Genomic DNA, 15,554 nt, shown 5'->3' on the forward strand with positions numbered 1-15,554 from the left:
ATGCCCTTTCACTGTCAGAATAGTGACACAGATTCCGTATTTATTCTCTCATAAATTTCACCTCAAATTCAGTTATTGCCCTGCAAACTACACCTAGGATTGGAATTAAATCAGACTGATCTTTCTGCCAGTTATATCATTGTTGGTAATAAAGATTCTGCATTTGGAACTTAGCTATCAATTTGCAGGCATACAAGTGCAACAATCAATTGCTTAGCTGTCAGTACCCAATGTGGAATAGACTCCAGCTCCATTTGCTCTACAGTGTGATTAGTAATAAAAACTTAGTTTTGCTGAGGAAGAGAGTAGACGTGACTGCAACATACAAGGAGCAGATTTGTCAGATGCACAACCAGATCATAACCATATATTGAAATGATATACTCTGTTGGTATTTGTAAAGTCCTACCCCAGAAGTCCTTGCCCTTCCCAAACAATGTAGAAAAAACAAAAACATTAAAAATCCTTTGCAGGGAGTAAAATTTTGTGGGATAAGGAGTTCCCACACTTAAAGTTCCAAAGAACTAAATCTTTTCAGGGAGAATAGCTGGCATTTAACTAACCTAACCTTGTAAATTATTACTGAGCCTGTGTATTAAAGCATGAAAAGAACCATAGGTGGGGGTGGGTGGGAGTGGTAGAGAATGTACAAGCCTCGATGGGTTGCAATTGAGGACTGTCTCCTATCTGTTAATTATATCTCCGTTACTGACCCCTTGTAGGATTAGCCAGTCACCAATGCCGCCGAGGCTCAGTGAGCTGCTTTGGCCTTTAGAGATTTTTGCAGCGAGAACAAACAGTGAAAACAAAACAAACAAAGAAAAAGCCATTGCTTTGGATTAAAAAGTAACTAATAAAGGATTGTTTGGAGGTGAAATGGGCTGCAGCAGTGGAGTTAATAAGTGTGGCTTTAATATTATCAGATAATTTGATTTTGTTTCCTAGCCTTGCTAAGAAATTTGGCTTACCTAAATAGGGCTTCAATTTATAATAAAAACAAAAAACCAAACACACCTTTTTGGAGAAAACATTTCACCTGGATGAATCTGTTGGTTATTTTCCAGCAGGAAAACAGGTTACTTACTGGAGGAGGTTATAGAACAACCAGCCACAGGAAGCTCAAATGCAGTGAATTTCACTCCAAGACCTCCAGAGACACATTCTGCTTCTGTCGGGCAAGACTGTGCTGCCCTTATGCTGAGTAGCACCTTACTCTGCAAGTCACCCCATTGGCTTCCCTGGTGCTATTTGTGATGTGAGGTGCTACCCACCCTATGTCACTAAGGGCAGCACAGTCTGACCCTTCAGCAACTGGCAGCTCTTTGCTATGAGGCTATTGTAGATCCTGCCCTCTTGTGAGGGATGAAAGAGGGACAGAACTTAGGGACTTCTTTCTCCTTCAAGCCCTCCCACGGATATAGCCAGGCAGGATTCCCTCCCCAGTGCTCAGGAGAGCACAAGGAAGTACACCTGGCTAATGCACTGGCCTGGGCATTGCTGCTCAAAGATGCACGGTCTGCTGGCTACAGGGATAGCCCGTTCCTTCCCCTCCCTCCAATGCAGACACCGCTGCTGCTCCGAAGAGCAGAGAGCAGCACACTGATGCAGTGGGTTCCCTTGAGCTATCGTGTCCTGTAACTGCAGGGTGGCTGTTGAGCTGGCTGCATGGCCTGCACTGCCCCTCAGGTTTATCCTGTGCGATATCCCAGGCCATACCCTTAATGCAGGACAACCCTCCTGATAATTGTCCTAGGGACACGCATCTTCAGACTACGACCATGTCATGCTACCACAGAGAGTCTTAAATGGCTGAAGAGCAGGCAACAGCTGTCTGCAGCTGGCAGGGAGAGTGACCAGCAGGATCTGTGAACTTTCTATGAGGGGGCAGAGCTGTTGTAAACCTCCAGAAGATAAACCCTTGGCACTGACTGGACGTTTTACCACAGAAATCTGACTCTCAGCCCAAAGCAATTAACCGCTAGTGAAAATTCACATCCATAACGGGAAAGCTGTTCCCTGAGCTCCCCTCCTCCCTGCTCCTTCCATCCAGCTACACCCTACCTTCAAGCAGCGGCAGTTCTGCCCATGTCCAACCAAGGACCACATGACACTCTCAGCAGAATAAAATCTCCCTTTGTGCCAGTCCTTTGCTCCTCTCTCAACTGTCGGTTTATCAGAGTCGCTCTTCCAGATAAAAAGCCCACCTCGGGCCAGCTGCACTGTGTATTGCATGTGCATATTCCAGTAAGGGACTCCGAAGCAGCAGCAGGACAGCTCAGAGGGGTCCACTGAATAATGCCTTTAACTAATGAGCACGGATCCCATATAAACACACAGGGGATGGATCCAGGGTTTTGGCCCATTCCATTAGAGAACAACAAACTGCAAAAGGTAGGGCCCATGTGAGATCCAGAACCTCTGCTGCCTTCCATGGATGTTTAAATCCTCCTTCAAACCTCAGGGGACTCATGACCCACAGCCTTGAGGTAGTGGTACTGCAGTTGAGGAGACCATACAGCAAACTCTGATGGTTGCTACGTGAACACTTGAAACGTTGTTACTGACAACCAGCTTAATGCAATGATCACAGTTGTTAAACACACTCTGCTCTGCTGCCTTATTGGGTGAACTGGTTTTCAGATACCTGTGAGCCTTGGCGACATGCTAAATGAATGCCAGATGAATTTCCATGATAAGAAAACAAGCAAATACTGGACATTTTGCCAATCCTCCCATTTTTCCTGACCACATTCCCCATTAAGAGTTGAAGGCAGATGTTTGCAGGCGAGAGTCAATATAAGCCATTTAGCATAATCTCTCTCAGCGAGACTGTGGGATGCTTCTGAGAGGTTCAGAAAATCTCCTTCCGCATGTTTGCTGAGTCAGGGTCCAACAGAACAAGATGGAGCGCCTCCTGCAATGCACTGCATGCTCTGTTGGGGTGTGGGCTCTTACAGTGAGCTCTGCTCAGAGCTCTTTTGTGTCTCATCACCTCTCCATCTCCTAAGCATTGGCCCATTTTAGCATCTCTTTCCATGCCACCTCCTCTTTATATCCATGTACCATCTCTTCATCGGGGTGTCTCGTTCACAAATTGTAATTCAAACCCAGTGCCAACTGGAAGACGACTGCCTGGGATATGACCCACACCATCAGGTATATAAGACAGTGACTCTCTTTCCCAGTAGTTATGAGCTGACTAGGCTTTACTTACTGGTGGTCCAGGGGCTCCTGAGAAACCAATTCCTCCGGGCGTTCCGGGATGCCCCTAAAAGACAAAGGAAGATGACGACACATGGTATGCATTCCCTGGACATCTTCACCTACTTCCTTTTTCAGTGGGAAGAGCCGGGGATGATAGATGCTAAGGCAGCATCAGTCACGTGCCAGATCAGGCCAATTCTGCAAGGGTAAAAGAGCTCAGGTCCAGGTTTTCATGGGCTCAGCACCCGCAATTGGACCGGATTTTCAAAAGAGTTCAAACTAGTGGGGACTGAGCAGGTTTGAACTTCTGACTCTTTATGTCTTGGCCAAGGGCACAGAGGGAGCCAGTGTCAGAGGTGAGACAAGAACTCAGCAGTTCCTGGCCCTCAGACAACTAGACTACGCCCTTCTATCTAGCAAACAGGCAACACTTCAGATATTTCAGCGTACCAGTAGTTAACAGTTATCTTTGCTTCATGGAACAGACCCCATGTTTATTGACCAGGAGGACATGCTGAAAAGCCCCACTGTTTTCACTGAGGGAATGGACCGAGGAATAAACAGAGTAGTCAGTGTGGCTAAATCCTGCTAGGATGGATGGGTGGGAGTGTTCATAGCTGCACAGCAGTCAGTCAAATGCCCACCCCATCTCCACGCAGGCAGGAAAATTTGCAGCTATCAGTGTTTAGCCAACATCCTGGCAGGAGCTGGAATTTCCAACCGAACGTGACAGTGAGAGATGGGGGGCCATTAGTCAGAGAGTGAGCGAGAGAATGCAGACTTACTCCTTACCATCGACCCCTTGACTCCCGGTGGGCCAGGTGGTCCGATTGTGCCTCGGTCACCCTAGGAAAGACAACGGCGCACAAAGAACAGCAAGTAATTGTGTTAACGAGCGTTATGAGCTAATGGGTGGGGGAAGAGGGGCAGAGGGGTACAACACTCTAGTTGAAAACATGAAACATCCGCAAATTGTCATAACTGCTTCTGCTGCTGTGAACTCATGTGAAGTTGAAAGTTCTGTTAATAGGGCTGAGCTTGACAGCTGCTCCCTTCAGTCCATTGGCTGCTACAGTGTCAGAACAGTGGCTCCTGGTTTGTCATCTGAACTAGCTTTGTAGTGCTAAGAGGCCATCGGGTTACAGCTGTTGATTTCTCACAAAAAATTTACAATAAGAAATTCATCATCATCCACGTGTCTGTAGCATCTCAAAGCACAATACAGCAGTTTAGCTAATTCTCAGCAGCCGTAAGAGGTGGGTTTTCATTATTGCCATTGAAAAGATGGGGAATTTGAGCACAGGAAAAGAAAATGACTCTTTCAAGGTTACATGCTAGTCCATGGCAGAGCTGAGAACAGAAGAATCCAGGAAGATATCTCCATACCTTCCCATCCTAACCGCTGTGCTAGGGAAGTCTTACCCTTCCTATATGTTGCTATGTTTGGAGCAGCATGGCCCTACAACCTGAAGTGCTCTGGTGGGGATTCTGAATAGGAGTCACTATTAATGTTAAGAACATGTTTGGAAATTAAGTCCAAGATTTTCAACAATTGATTGCAAGCATTTTGGGGCAGGGACCATCTTTTTGTTCATTGTTTGCACAGCACCTAGCACCATGGGATTCTGGTCCATGACTGGGGTTCCTATGAATCACCCAGTACAAATAATAAATAATAATTTTGGGTGCCTAAGTTTTTGAGGAGTCTGATTTGATACACTTTAAAGAGGTCTGACTGTCAAAAAGGGCTAAGCATCTGCCCTTTAAAAACCAGGCTCTCTTTTCTTTTAATGTGTCTCAAAATGGGCATCAAAAGATTGAGGCATCCAAAAATCACTAGTCACTTATGAAAATCCTTGCCTTAGATTTATACTCCTACATAGAGACATCTCATGTCTGTTCAATATATCCTTGGACCCTCCATATCATGCTCTCAGGAGATACAGAAAGAAAGCCAGGAGTATTATCGGTGATTTAAAAGCTTTTATCAATAGTGCAGCATAGTACTTCTGCCTGAATCTATGGTAAAGTGATGTTTGATCTACAGTTCTAACAATAGGTTTATGACTACTCCTGCCAGGATGGATTGGCAACATGTGCAGTGACTGTATGATACTCAATTGGTAACATGGTGTGAATTTAGGTGTGTGCGTGCATCACACTTGGGGGAGAAGGGGTATGAGGAAGAGTTACAAACATACTACCAAGTAGTTTATGGCCAGTACCTGACCTCCTTTCCAACAGTTAGATTGTACTGGGGAAATGTCTTCTGAATTCTAACTATCTATTACAAACAAATCCAAAGGGCTGCTGTCACTAGCTGGACTTCGTGAATCAATTGATTAATGGCAAGCTTTCATTCTGAATGTATAATTTTATTAAAGACCGGTTAGCTATATTGTTCTTTTTGACAGTAGTTTGATTCCATTTGCTTCAGCATTAAGTTTTACAGCTTTCTGGGTGGAGATTGCTGACAAAGCTATGTCAAACAAAAGCGTATTTCCACTTCATTTAGTGCACAGTAATGTAGTAAGTTCTAAGATGCAATGCCAGCTGGAGGTATGGCTGAGGCTTTGGTATGATGATAGTTACTTTTGTTATTTATAAATTTGTATTGGGGGAGAAGAAAAGATCTGATAAAAATTTCAGTTGCAATGAGGATTTCTTAGGGCAGATTTTCATAAGATAGTGTCAGGACAAACTCAGGCTGATGTAAAATCATCATATTACAATGTTGAATTCCAATACAAAGGTTGGTTTTGGAATTAAGATACTCGACTGGGACTCAGTAGACCTGGGTTCAATTTCTGGCTCTTTCACAGACTTTTTGTGTAACCCTGGGCAAGTCACTTAATCTGTGCCTCAATTCCTTTTCTATAAAATGAAGTTAACAATACATACTTTCTTCCACCCTTTGTCTGCCATGTCCATTTCACCTGTAAACTCTTTTAGGCTCGAATGATCTCATACACTATATGCATGTACAACACCTAGCACATGGGGTTTCCAGGTTCTAGTGTAATATAAGCAATGAAGTTTGTTTCAAGACAACACAACATAAACAGCATGAATGATGTCCTATCACTATGACTTTGCCCCAAAGGATAAAAGTCTGAGGAGCAGTCAGGAAAGGAGTGAGGGTGCAGTATTATGTACCATTTTATATTTTCATTAACCTTATGGCTAGATTGCTAGCACGACAGAGGGTGTTAGGATTTAGTAGAGCGTGCAGGGCAATGACATTGTCTTGCTGACAAGGAAGGGAACTTGAAACTCTGTCTACTGTTTATACATTATCCAGGTTATAGATCTGGTTAATGTAAATGGTGGTAAGACTGGTGCCTGCTTAGCTCCATATCTACAGTACTGTGCTCCCTTTGCACCGAAGAGTCACTAACAAATCCTGGAGTCCTTTGCTCTGGCATCCATGGGGAACTCTGCATGGACACAGGCAGGTATGTGCATGGATCAGTTTGCAAGCTGAACTCCCATTTGCTTCTACTCTGTCCGAGAACAGAGTAAAAGATTGGGCCTCATATTCCCAGAGATGCGGTGACATTATCAATGATTCTGGTGCACAAATTAGGTGAGCTGTCAAAGCCAGGTAAAGCTCAAGCTCTCTTTGAATCACAGGCTTGGGATGGGAGGCAACATTTGCCATAGGAAATAGGAGAAAAGTCAGTTGGGAATGTTGTTTACAGGCTTCTCACGAGACTATGAATGAATGAGATGTAACACTCCCCCCCCGCAATAATTCCTATTTTCAAAAAATATGTGACGGAGTCCCTTTAAAGCGGGGAGGGAGGGAGTGGCAATCTGTAGACTGAAGCAGAACATTCATTTCTGACTGGCACACGGCTAATTCACCACATCTTGGAATTGCAACATTCTTAATTGTATTTTGAGTTAAGAAATTTTAAAACTGTCATGATAAATAATTTCACATACCCCCTTCATTCTCCTCTCAAAAAACAATAGCCAATTTGTTTGCAAACAATTCCTACCTTCTCTCCCACTATTCCAGACTCCCCAACTGGACCGATGAAACCCATCAGACCCTGAAAAGAACAGAAAAGTGCAATTAATTTTCTGCTTTATTTCCATAGAAAGTAAACAATTTATTTGATTTTCTTTGCTAGATGAATTAGCCCAGTGTCCTTTGTACATTATTCAGTAGTTCTTATTGGCTAGTAGAGAGGATACCGGTGCTCCCAGACATAGGAGTCCCTAATTCAACCAGATGGTTCTGCTTTATGAGCCAGTTGGAACTTTAATGCTAACATCTATGAGAGCCACAAAACAGAAAACCAGGAACAAATTACTGACTCAGCCAACAGTGTTTGACAGAGAGGTCTAGTTTATGGAGGGTTTATGTTGCTAACATTTTCAAAAATTGTTTCTGTCAGCGCCATAGGCGTGCGCACGGGGTGTGCCGGGTGTGCACACCCTAATGCTGGGGAGCATAACCTTTTATATCTGTTCTGCAAATCTTTCTGATTTGGGCTGGTGGTGCTGCCACCAAAAGACTGCGGGCGCGCAATTTGTCGGCGGAGGGCAAGAGAAAGCAAGCTGCCGCCGAAAGGGAAGGAGATGCGCGATGCTGGGAGCATACCCTAATGTCAATTCCCTGCATGCACACCCTAATCAAATGTGCTGCGCATGCCTATGGTCAGCACAACTCTGCCGGGGAGGTCAGTGGTGGAAGAGCCAGTATAGACAGACTCTGGTGGCCATCAACATTTTAACCATCATATTGTGTAGACCTGCTCTGGGTTAGTTAGTATTAAAAAGTCAGCAGCTGAGTGGAGCTCTGTCCAAACTGGTGCTGCCTTTCTAGGAGCAGCACGGTTGGAATATTTATAGAGAATAAAGGCTAGAGCAGATGCAGCTGGAAACAGAGCAGCAGATTTGATACACTAATCAGAAACCTTCTTGAAAAATGAAGCCAGACACAAGATCTTTGGGATTTAACATCATTTGGGATGATAAAGAAACAAACAGAACTGCTTTTAATTATGAAGGAGAAAATGACTATAGTATAAACTGAAAATTCTTGAGAAGCTGTTCACATTTTCTTAGTAAAATAGGTCTTCCCACTAAACCCTCTCATGCCCTCCCAACTCAATAAAAGGCTTTTAGCTTTAGAAACATATGGAACATTTTCTAGTCTATTTGCTTTACATGGAACACTCCATTCTCTCTCTTGTTGCGGGGCTGTTGGAGCAGCTAACAGCCTTGTTCTTCATCCTGGCAAGCTTCATTAGTGTGTCTTTTTTCAGAACTCATAACTGAGGGGATTAATCTCATGTTGAACCACTTCATAACCTGCCAATATCTGGCACCTGTGGTGTGACTAAGAGCTATGTTCCAGCTTGTGTGGTTATAGACAGAGGCCTGGCTGCTTCTGGGAGGCGGTTGCTGAGCAAGTCTCAGATTAGCTCTTGCAGGTAGCTGTCAGACCATTCTGAGCTCATTGGACAGATCCCTAATGTTTTGTTATGGGGACTCTTGGAGTTTGGCAGTTTAGGGATGCTTCTATGGAGCTTAAAACTGGTTTGTGATTTTGAAACTCTCTGATCTCCCGTCCCCATCCCCATTCCTGGTGGTCCACAGAATTGAAACATTTGGGAAAGGAAGCAATAGGGTGTTGGGAGGGAATTTAAAAAATGGAGATTTCCTAAGCCAGTAAAGAGGGGAGGAACAAAAAATGAACTGGTCCATTCTGGAAATTCTGCATCTCAAGACGGGGCTCCCAAAGAGACTTCTGCCGACCGTCCCAGTGAAGCTCAACAAGAGCTTTCTTTAGTCCTCTGTCCTCATCCCATCCCATCCTATATGAATGAAAGTCTCCATAGCACCATGCTTAGATAGGACTGTCTGGATCTAGTGGTATTCAGAGATCGGCACAAACTGCAAGGTTTGGACCCAAATTTAAATGTCAAGGCTGTTCAGGTCTGGGGTTTTGGTTTGATCCATTATGAGAACAGGGGCCAGACATGCAATTCAGATCCAGATATGAATTTCAAAGTTCCAGGACCATCTCAACTGTATTTAGGAACATGTTAAGTAGGCAGCATGCTCCAGTGGACTGAGAGTAAGGAGACCTGAGTTCTGGTCCTAATTCTGCCGCTGCCTTGTTATGCAAACCTGGGCAATAGTCACTTAACTACTCTGCTTCCGTTTCCCCATCTAGCCCCCATACTTACCCACCTTTGTGAAGCACTTTCACATCTACAGACACCAAAAACTATGTACATTTTAAGTATTATTAAATCAAAGGCCGTCTCCCCAAATGTTTAGGCTGGTGTCATTAGATGAGCTTGAAGAAGGTTATTTGGGCAACACTGCCCTGGAAGGATCCATATCAGGTTTAACTCTCACAGCAAAACGCAGAGTAAATTTCAAAGGGGGAGTGGGGATGGGAAGAGTAGTTCTATTTCATTCACAACCCCCAACACTTTTATTTTATTTTATTTTTAAAAATATATTCTATTGATACGTCAGGGAAAAAGTCACTATGTTTTCCCACCTCCTTTAATTCCACTTTGATGTCATAGGGTTTTCAAATCACCTACCAATGCTTCAAGCCCTTTCACTCAGGAAAGCATCCAGAGCACACAGACACAACAGGTGATAAGAAGGCTCTAGCAAAGCCCACCCTCTGTTCTTTGAGGTTGGGAAGGGAATGCTTCTCAGTCTTGTTTCTCTCTTCTGGGGGAATAGCAGGATGGGAAGTAGATGTTCCCACCCATCTTGCTTTCTCAGTTCTTTTTCCATTTCCCGCAGATGAAAGGCAAGTGGGCTCTGCTCCTGCAATGTATCTTCTTTCAGGCCAGTTTAGCTTCTATCTCCAGCAGGCAATGGCAGATATCTACAGTCTCTAACTCTTCAAAGTTCAGTTTACCTTTGCACACTGATATAGCATCAAGTGATACCACACACACTGCAGATGGCTTACAGGTTATGCAACTTCCAAAGGAGCCAAAAATAATCATCCTTCACAGAGTCACATACACAAGAGGGAGAGAAAAAAAGAGCTGTGCCATATAATAAGGAAGAAGAGCCCTTGTTATTCCTGTGCATGAGTCTCAGTAATGTGTCTATTCAGAGATATCCAACACTACAGGGGTCCCTCCACTGATTCCTGCTGATTACTGTGAATGCCAAATGACCCGATGGGCCATATTCTTTGAATGCAGCGAGAGCGGCTGCAACAGGAGCTCCTTACTGAGGTGCAGAGATGGCCCTGTCTCAGAACACTATAACCTTGGACTGCACTCAGTTAGGCCAGTCTTTAGGCAGGGACAGAGGCCAAACACACACACTCTTTCCGGTGTTCTCACTTACTTGGCTGTTCAGTGCAATCATTAATCATGTCTAGTCCTGGGAGTGATGTCTCAATGAAAGTGGGTTTTTAAGAAGTCGGCTACGGAAGGTGAGGAACATACCGGAAGTGATTAAGCCTGGAGTGAGATGCCACCCTTAGCAATTTGTCCAGCAGTACACAACAACTTGCCAGGAGACTGAGATGTGATCATGTCATGACGCAAGCCCAGGCCAAGCCCAGAAGATGCCTACTACCCAGGACGCATAGCTACCCCTTGGAATCAGGGTGTTGCCAACCCTTCCTGCAGCTCCACTGAAGATGGGAGGAAACACAAACTGATTGTATCATTTCACTAGGCACAGGGGGCCAAGCTTAGTCACGTCACTTTGAGACACTTGCATTGTTAATGATCAGGATAACGCAAGCTATGGAATGAATGCTTGTATTGTAAGCTCCTTGGGACACGGATCAACTTTTTTTCTAGGTTTATAGCGCCTTGCACACTGGGGCCCTGATTCAAGACTGGGATTCTAAGGTGCGACTGCAATACAAACAAACAAATAAATAAATAATAAAATAACACCCCACCCCCACCCCCACAGCTGGACTCAGAAGAAAGCCTGGAACTCAAGTTAGATGTTCAAGTTCCAGGCTGTTGAACCAGCACCTCTCACGAGAACCACCATCCTCTTCTGCAAGAATTTTAAAATGCTCCCAGCCATATCCAGGATCAAGGAATGTAACTGAAGGAATCCTACTGCACCCAGCATGCATGTCAAAGAGAAATCCCAACACGCACACTATGAGACATAGAAAGGTGAAGCAATGTTTATCCTAATAGCCAATTAAGAAAAAGTCTGAGCTATTCAACACAGGAAGACTGTGGTGGAGGAGGTAAAGAAATGACAATATCTGATGATCACTAGGTGGCACAGTCAATGGATCCATTTTATTTTCAGTGAGACCCAGGTACAAATACATAGCTGATAACTATTAGTTATTTTCAGAGCTTGGACAGTTTACTGACACAAGGCCATAAACACAAAGGCTGGTCTTATAGCACAGGGTAGACTGACCAAGCAACTTAAATGAAGAAGCATGTAGGCTGAAAGCCACCGTAAAAGATAAAAAGTCTAATGTTTTTCAGTTTCCTTGAAAACCCAGTGATTTCAAAGCCTCTCTCCCAGGTAAAAAGGTATATGAAATTCAAAGGCTAATTAAAGTGGGTCCCATACAACATTACAGGCACCTGCAATGAACAAAGCTATTGATCCTGTTCAAAGCCATTTTAGAATATTTTCTAGAGGTTGGGTACACCGCCTTCCATGTCGAACTTCACACTCAAGGGTAGCGATGCCCACCATGGAGTGTCAATTTACATTATGTGAAGTCTTTGTGGAAAGGCTTTAACAAGATGGCAAGAAAAACTGAGAAAGCCACTACCTGGGTCAACTAGATGGAAAATAAGAAAGAAATGTGACATTTTCTGTGTCCATGAATGTTATGGTTTGTGTGTCATGGCCTACTGACGGGAGCCATTTCAGTGTTATAGTGATGGGTTACGGGATACTGGAAGTCTGGAACAGAAACTGAGCAGTAACCTTTAACAAAGAGTTCAAAGCAGAGTACGAACAACATATCCCTATGGAATCCTATTTCTGTCACATGTTCATCATCTCAGCTACTTGGGAGTGGCAGACACTTTATCACATTCATTGCAAATGCAAGCAGGCAGAAGACCAGAAACACTGCACACTTCACTTTTTGTGGCAGGATGCGGGAAGGAATGAGGGTTAGTTTTTAGTATAATGTCTAGCTCCAGAAAGAGAGGGGGAAAGATCTCTTCCCTGCTGGCATCTGTTCTCAGTTACAACTCAAGGTAAGACATCACTGCTTCATGTAACCTAGTAACAAGAGGACTGTGCTGTAGCAACACTGCTAGATAGCAGGAGCAGAAGACCCTGTAGTGTAAGATCATTTCCGGCACAGGTGTCCCTCTGACTTTTGCAGCCAGCGTACTATCTGTTCTGCAATGAGCTAACTTTAGTCTGAGAGATACTTTTGAAAGCATATACAAACAATATAGTTGTATCTAGGCAAAATAAAGCCCCACTGAGTTCTTCAGGGGTATCTGAAGTCACTATGGGGAATTGGCTCACAAAGCTCTTTGCTTGCCAAGGTGTGATAGAGACACTGAACAGAACACAGGAAACAACAATATATCCCTTAAAATATTACCAAAAGAGCCAATGATGGCAGATACCGAGCCAGCATATCCATGGGAGAAATGTAGAATTAGATCGCTGTCATTGCCACAAAATGGACCCCGTGTAAAATATTTTCTCGACCTCCCAGAGCGTGCCATGTAATCAAACACAGCATCAAACACAATTTCAAGGACTATGTGTAATAATGCACATGAAATCCCAGCAGCAGTGGCTGCATGGATAAAGTCCCACAGTATCCACTAAAGAATGTAAAATATTTACATCGGATGAACGGTTCAGTATGTCCTGCCTTACCGTGCAGCCCCATTACAATTAAACTTGTCCCCTTTGCTGCATCAGCAGAGAGCAGGTTGGCAATGAAGTCTTGCATAAATCATACACTATTTGAAAAACACAACCAACAGCAGAGCTGAGCATGAGCCAGGTGCTCACAGACACAGAGTGCTGGCCCGTTGCTCCCAGCAGGAACCACTGGCTCCTGGTGTTTTACTGGTTCGTTAGAACAGAAAACAAAACAAACGGAAGCACAAAGGAATGGAGGGTAGTTTACAATACTCCCATTTAGATGAAAGAAAGGGAAAGTAAAACAGTAAATAGCACTACGTGGGGGGGCCACTCTGACCTGCCTGTGTGACTCACTTGAATTTTCTATTTGGTTTTAACCCTCTGTGCTCCAGAGCTCAGCCCCCCCCTCCCCTCCCCCCCCCCGGCCTTAGATTTTGCACCCTTCTCTTTGAGCACTGAACAAAAGAAGTGTTTTGACATGTTGGCCAAACACCTTGTCTCCCAAGGAAGATTCATGCACTGCAGTGTCTGTAGACCTGGAAACCAAGGACTACACAGCTCAGAAGCACTAGCACCTCAGAGGAACGACGGTGCAGTGGTTAGGATGCTACCCTGGTCTCAGGAGACCTGGGTTTAATTCCCTGCTCTGCTATCAGCTTACTGTTTGACCTCAGACAAGTCACTTAATCTCCCTGTGCCTCAGTTTCCCCTCTGTAAAACAGGGATAGTAGCACTGTCCTGCTTCCCGGGGGCGTTGTGAGGGAAAATACATGACAGACTGTGAGGGGCTCAGATACTCTGGTAGTGGGAGGTACCGAAGTATCTTAGACAGGAATTTATAGCTGAATGTGGGACACCAGCAGAAGATAGCTACTGACTCAGAGAATTAGATACGGGTCAGAGGCAGTGGACTGATGGAGATGAGACTAAGCCAGACAGTAAAGAACCCTCAAAGTACTCAGATATCTTAACAACACTCAAAGAAAGCTGATGAGCGAGAGAAATCTGTAACAGGCATATTGTCACCGGTGGGTCTTCAAAGGTCAAGTGCACAACATCATCACCGTTCTCCCCCTTGCAAGGTGACCAGTAAGTGGTTGAATGTAAATCCAACACGATGCACTGCAACCAGAGGACAGGTAGGGCAGTTATTCCTTTGTTAAAGATGAAAGGATTTCTTCCTTATTAAGAGCTCAGGTCAAGCTCATGCTCTCCCTGCTGCTTCTACTGACATGGCGGATCATTAGTCTTTACAGTCCCCAGCACAAGGCAGGCAGGAGGTTTTTGCCTCTGCCCCTGCCCTTGAGGCACCTTTCCCCGGTTTGTTATTTTGTTTCCTGCAGGGGGAAGGCAGGGGTCTTTTTGCCTATGGTGTTGTCTTGGCTTGGTCTCTGCCTCCAGCAGGGACACTCAGGCAGTTGCCTTCCTCATAGAGAAGGCTGCGTCTTGGTCCCTGTGGCTGCATTGCTCACACAGCTTCTGTCTCCACCTGCTGGAAAGGAAGGGTTAAACTGTACAGATCCAGGCGGGCGGGGGTGAGGAGCTCCACAGCTGGGGTCCTTTCAGCATTCAGAGAGCATCTTCTAGTGAATTTCCTGAGTCAATTTCTTTGCAATGGAAATATAACAAATCAAGGGCCACCCTACGGCTTTAAAAAACTCCCAGTGAATGCTCAAGTAACACTGGAAATCTTTCCAAAACTCCCATGTTTGCTTAAACAGATATCCCCAAAAGCAGATTGCATGAGCCCAGCAAGGAAATGTGTATGTGATCTTATTTCACACCATCACAATGGCTGCTTCCAACCAGAGGCAGCTCCTACTGAGTGCCCAGCTGCAACTCTGAAAAGCCTCAGGGCTGACACAGAAGCTTTGGGGGCCTCTCAGACAGCACCTTTGCCTGGGAGAAGCAGGAACAGAGGAAGGCCAGATCTTTCAATGCTGGAAATCTGGGGTCTGGGTCCCCCCACCCATACCATTTCCACCACGTCTGTGAAAAATTCACCGGTATTGGCTTGCCCTGACCCAACGCTCCAAATGATGCTATTTGTAAGGGAAGGGGAGGAAATACTCTAGGCATCACCTAGCAAAGGTGTGCTAGGAAAGGAGGTAATTTAACATGAATATGGTGTGACTTTTTGTTCCAACGACATAACTGGGAAGGAAGTGGAATTTTTTCTGGATGATATTTCTAGACAGAGACTAACTGAGTAAAAATAGTACAGCCAGCTTTCAGATCCTTGTGCTGGCTTCAGTAACAGCAGAGGCCAGCTGTGTTTTCTTTTCACTGAATGGGGCCTATAGTTTTTATTCAGAGGCAGCGTTGAGGGACTTGAAGAATAATAATCATGATACTCTGTCCTTCTACAGTACCTTCCAGCTGATGATCTCAAAGCACTTCCTAAACATTCGTTATTATTTGCAGTAAAATAGCACCTAGAGCTCCCAATTGATATCAGAGCCCAGCATATGTATAAGTTTATGGAAGATCGGTTCATCAATGACTATTAG

General features: G+C 44.5%; 1 protein-coding gene across 1 annotated transcript in view; it reads right to left on the minus strand.

Annotated features, from left to right (window-relative positions):
* The window catches only part of LOC137148917 (collagen alpha-1(XXVII) chain-like), a 226,174-nt gene that overhangs the window by 81,226 nt on the left and 129,394 nt on the right, over window positions 1-15,554 (minus strand). Inside the window, exons 26-28 of the mRNA XM_067542144.1 lie at window positions 7,209-7,262; window positions 3,997-4,050; window positions 3,215-3,268 (exon numbers count right to left, since the gene is read on the minus strand). Coding sequence (XP_067398245.1) covers window positions 3,215-3,268; window positions 3,997-4,050; window positions 7,209-7,262 — 162 coding nt within the window. The remainder of the gene's footprint in view (window positions 1-3,214; window positions 3,269-3,996; window positions 4,051-7,208; window positions 7,263-15,554) is intronic.

Source organism: Emydura macquarii, unplaced genomic scaffold (assembly GCF_026122565.2).
Source record: "Emydura macquarii macquarii isolate MOO-44397 ecotype Brisbane River unplaced genomic scaffold, CSIRO-AGI_Emac_v2 contig_691, whole genome shotgun sequence".
In the NCBI taxonomy this organism is placed as follows: domain Eukaryota; kingdom Metazoa; phylum Chordata; order Testudines; family Chelidae; genus Emydura; species Emydura macquarii.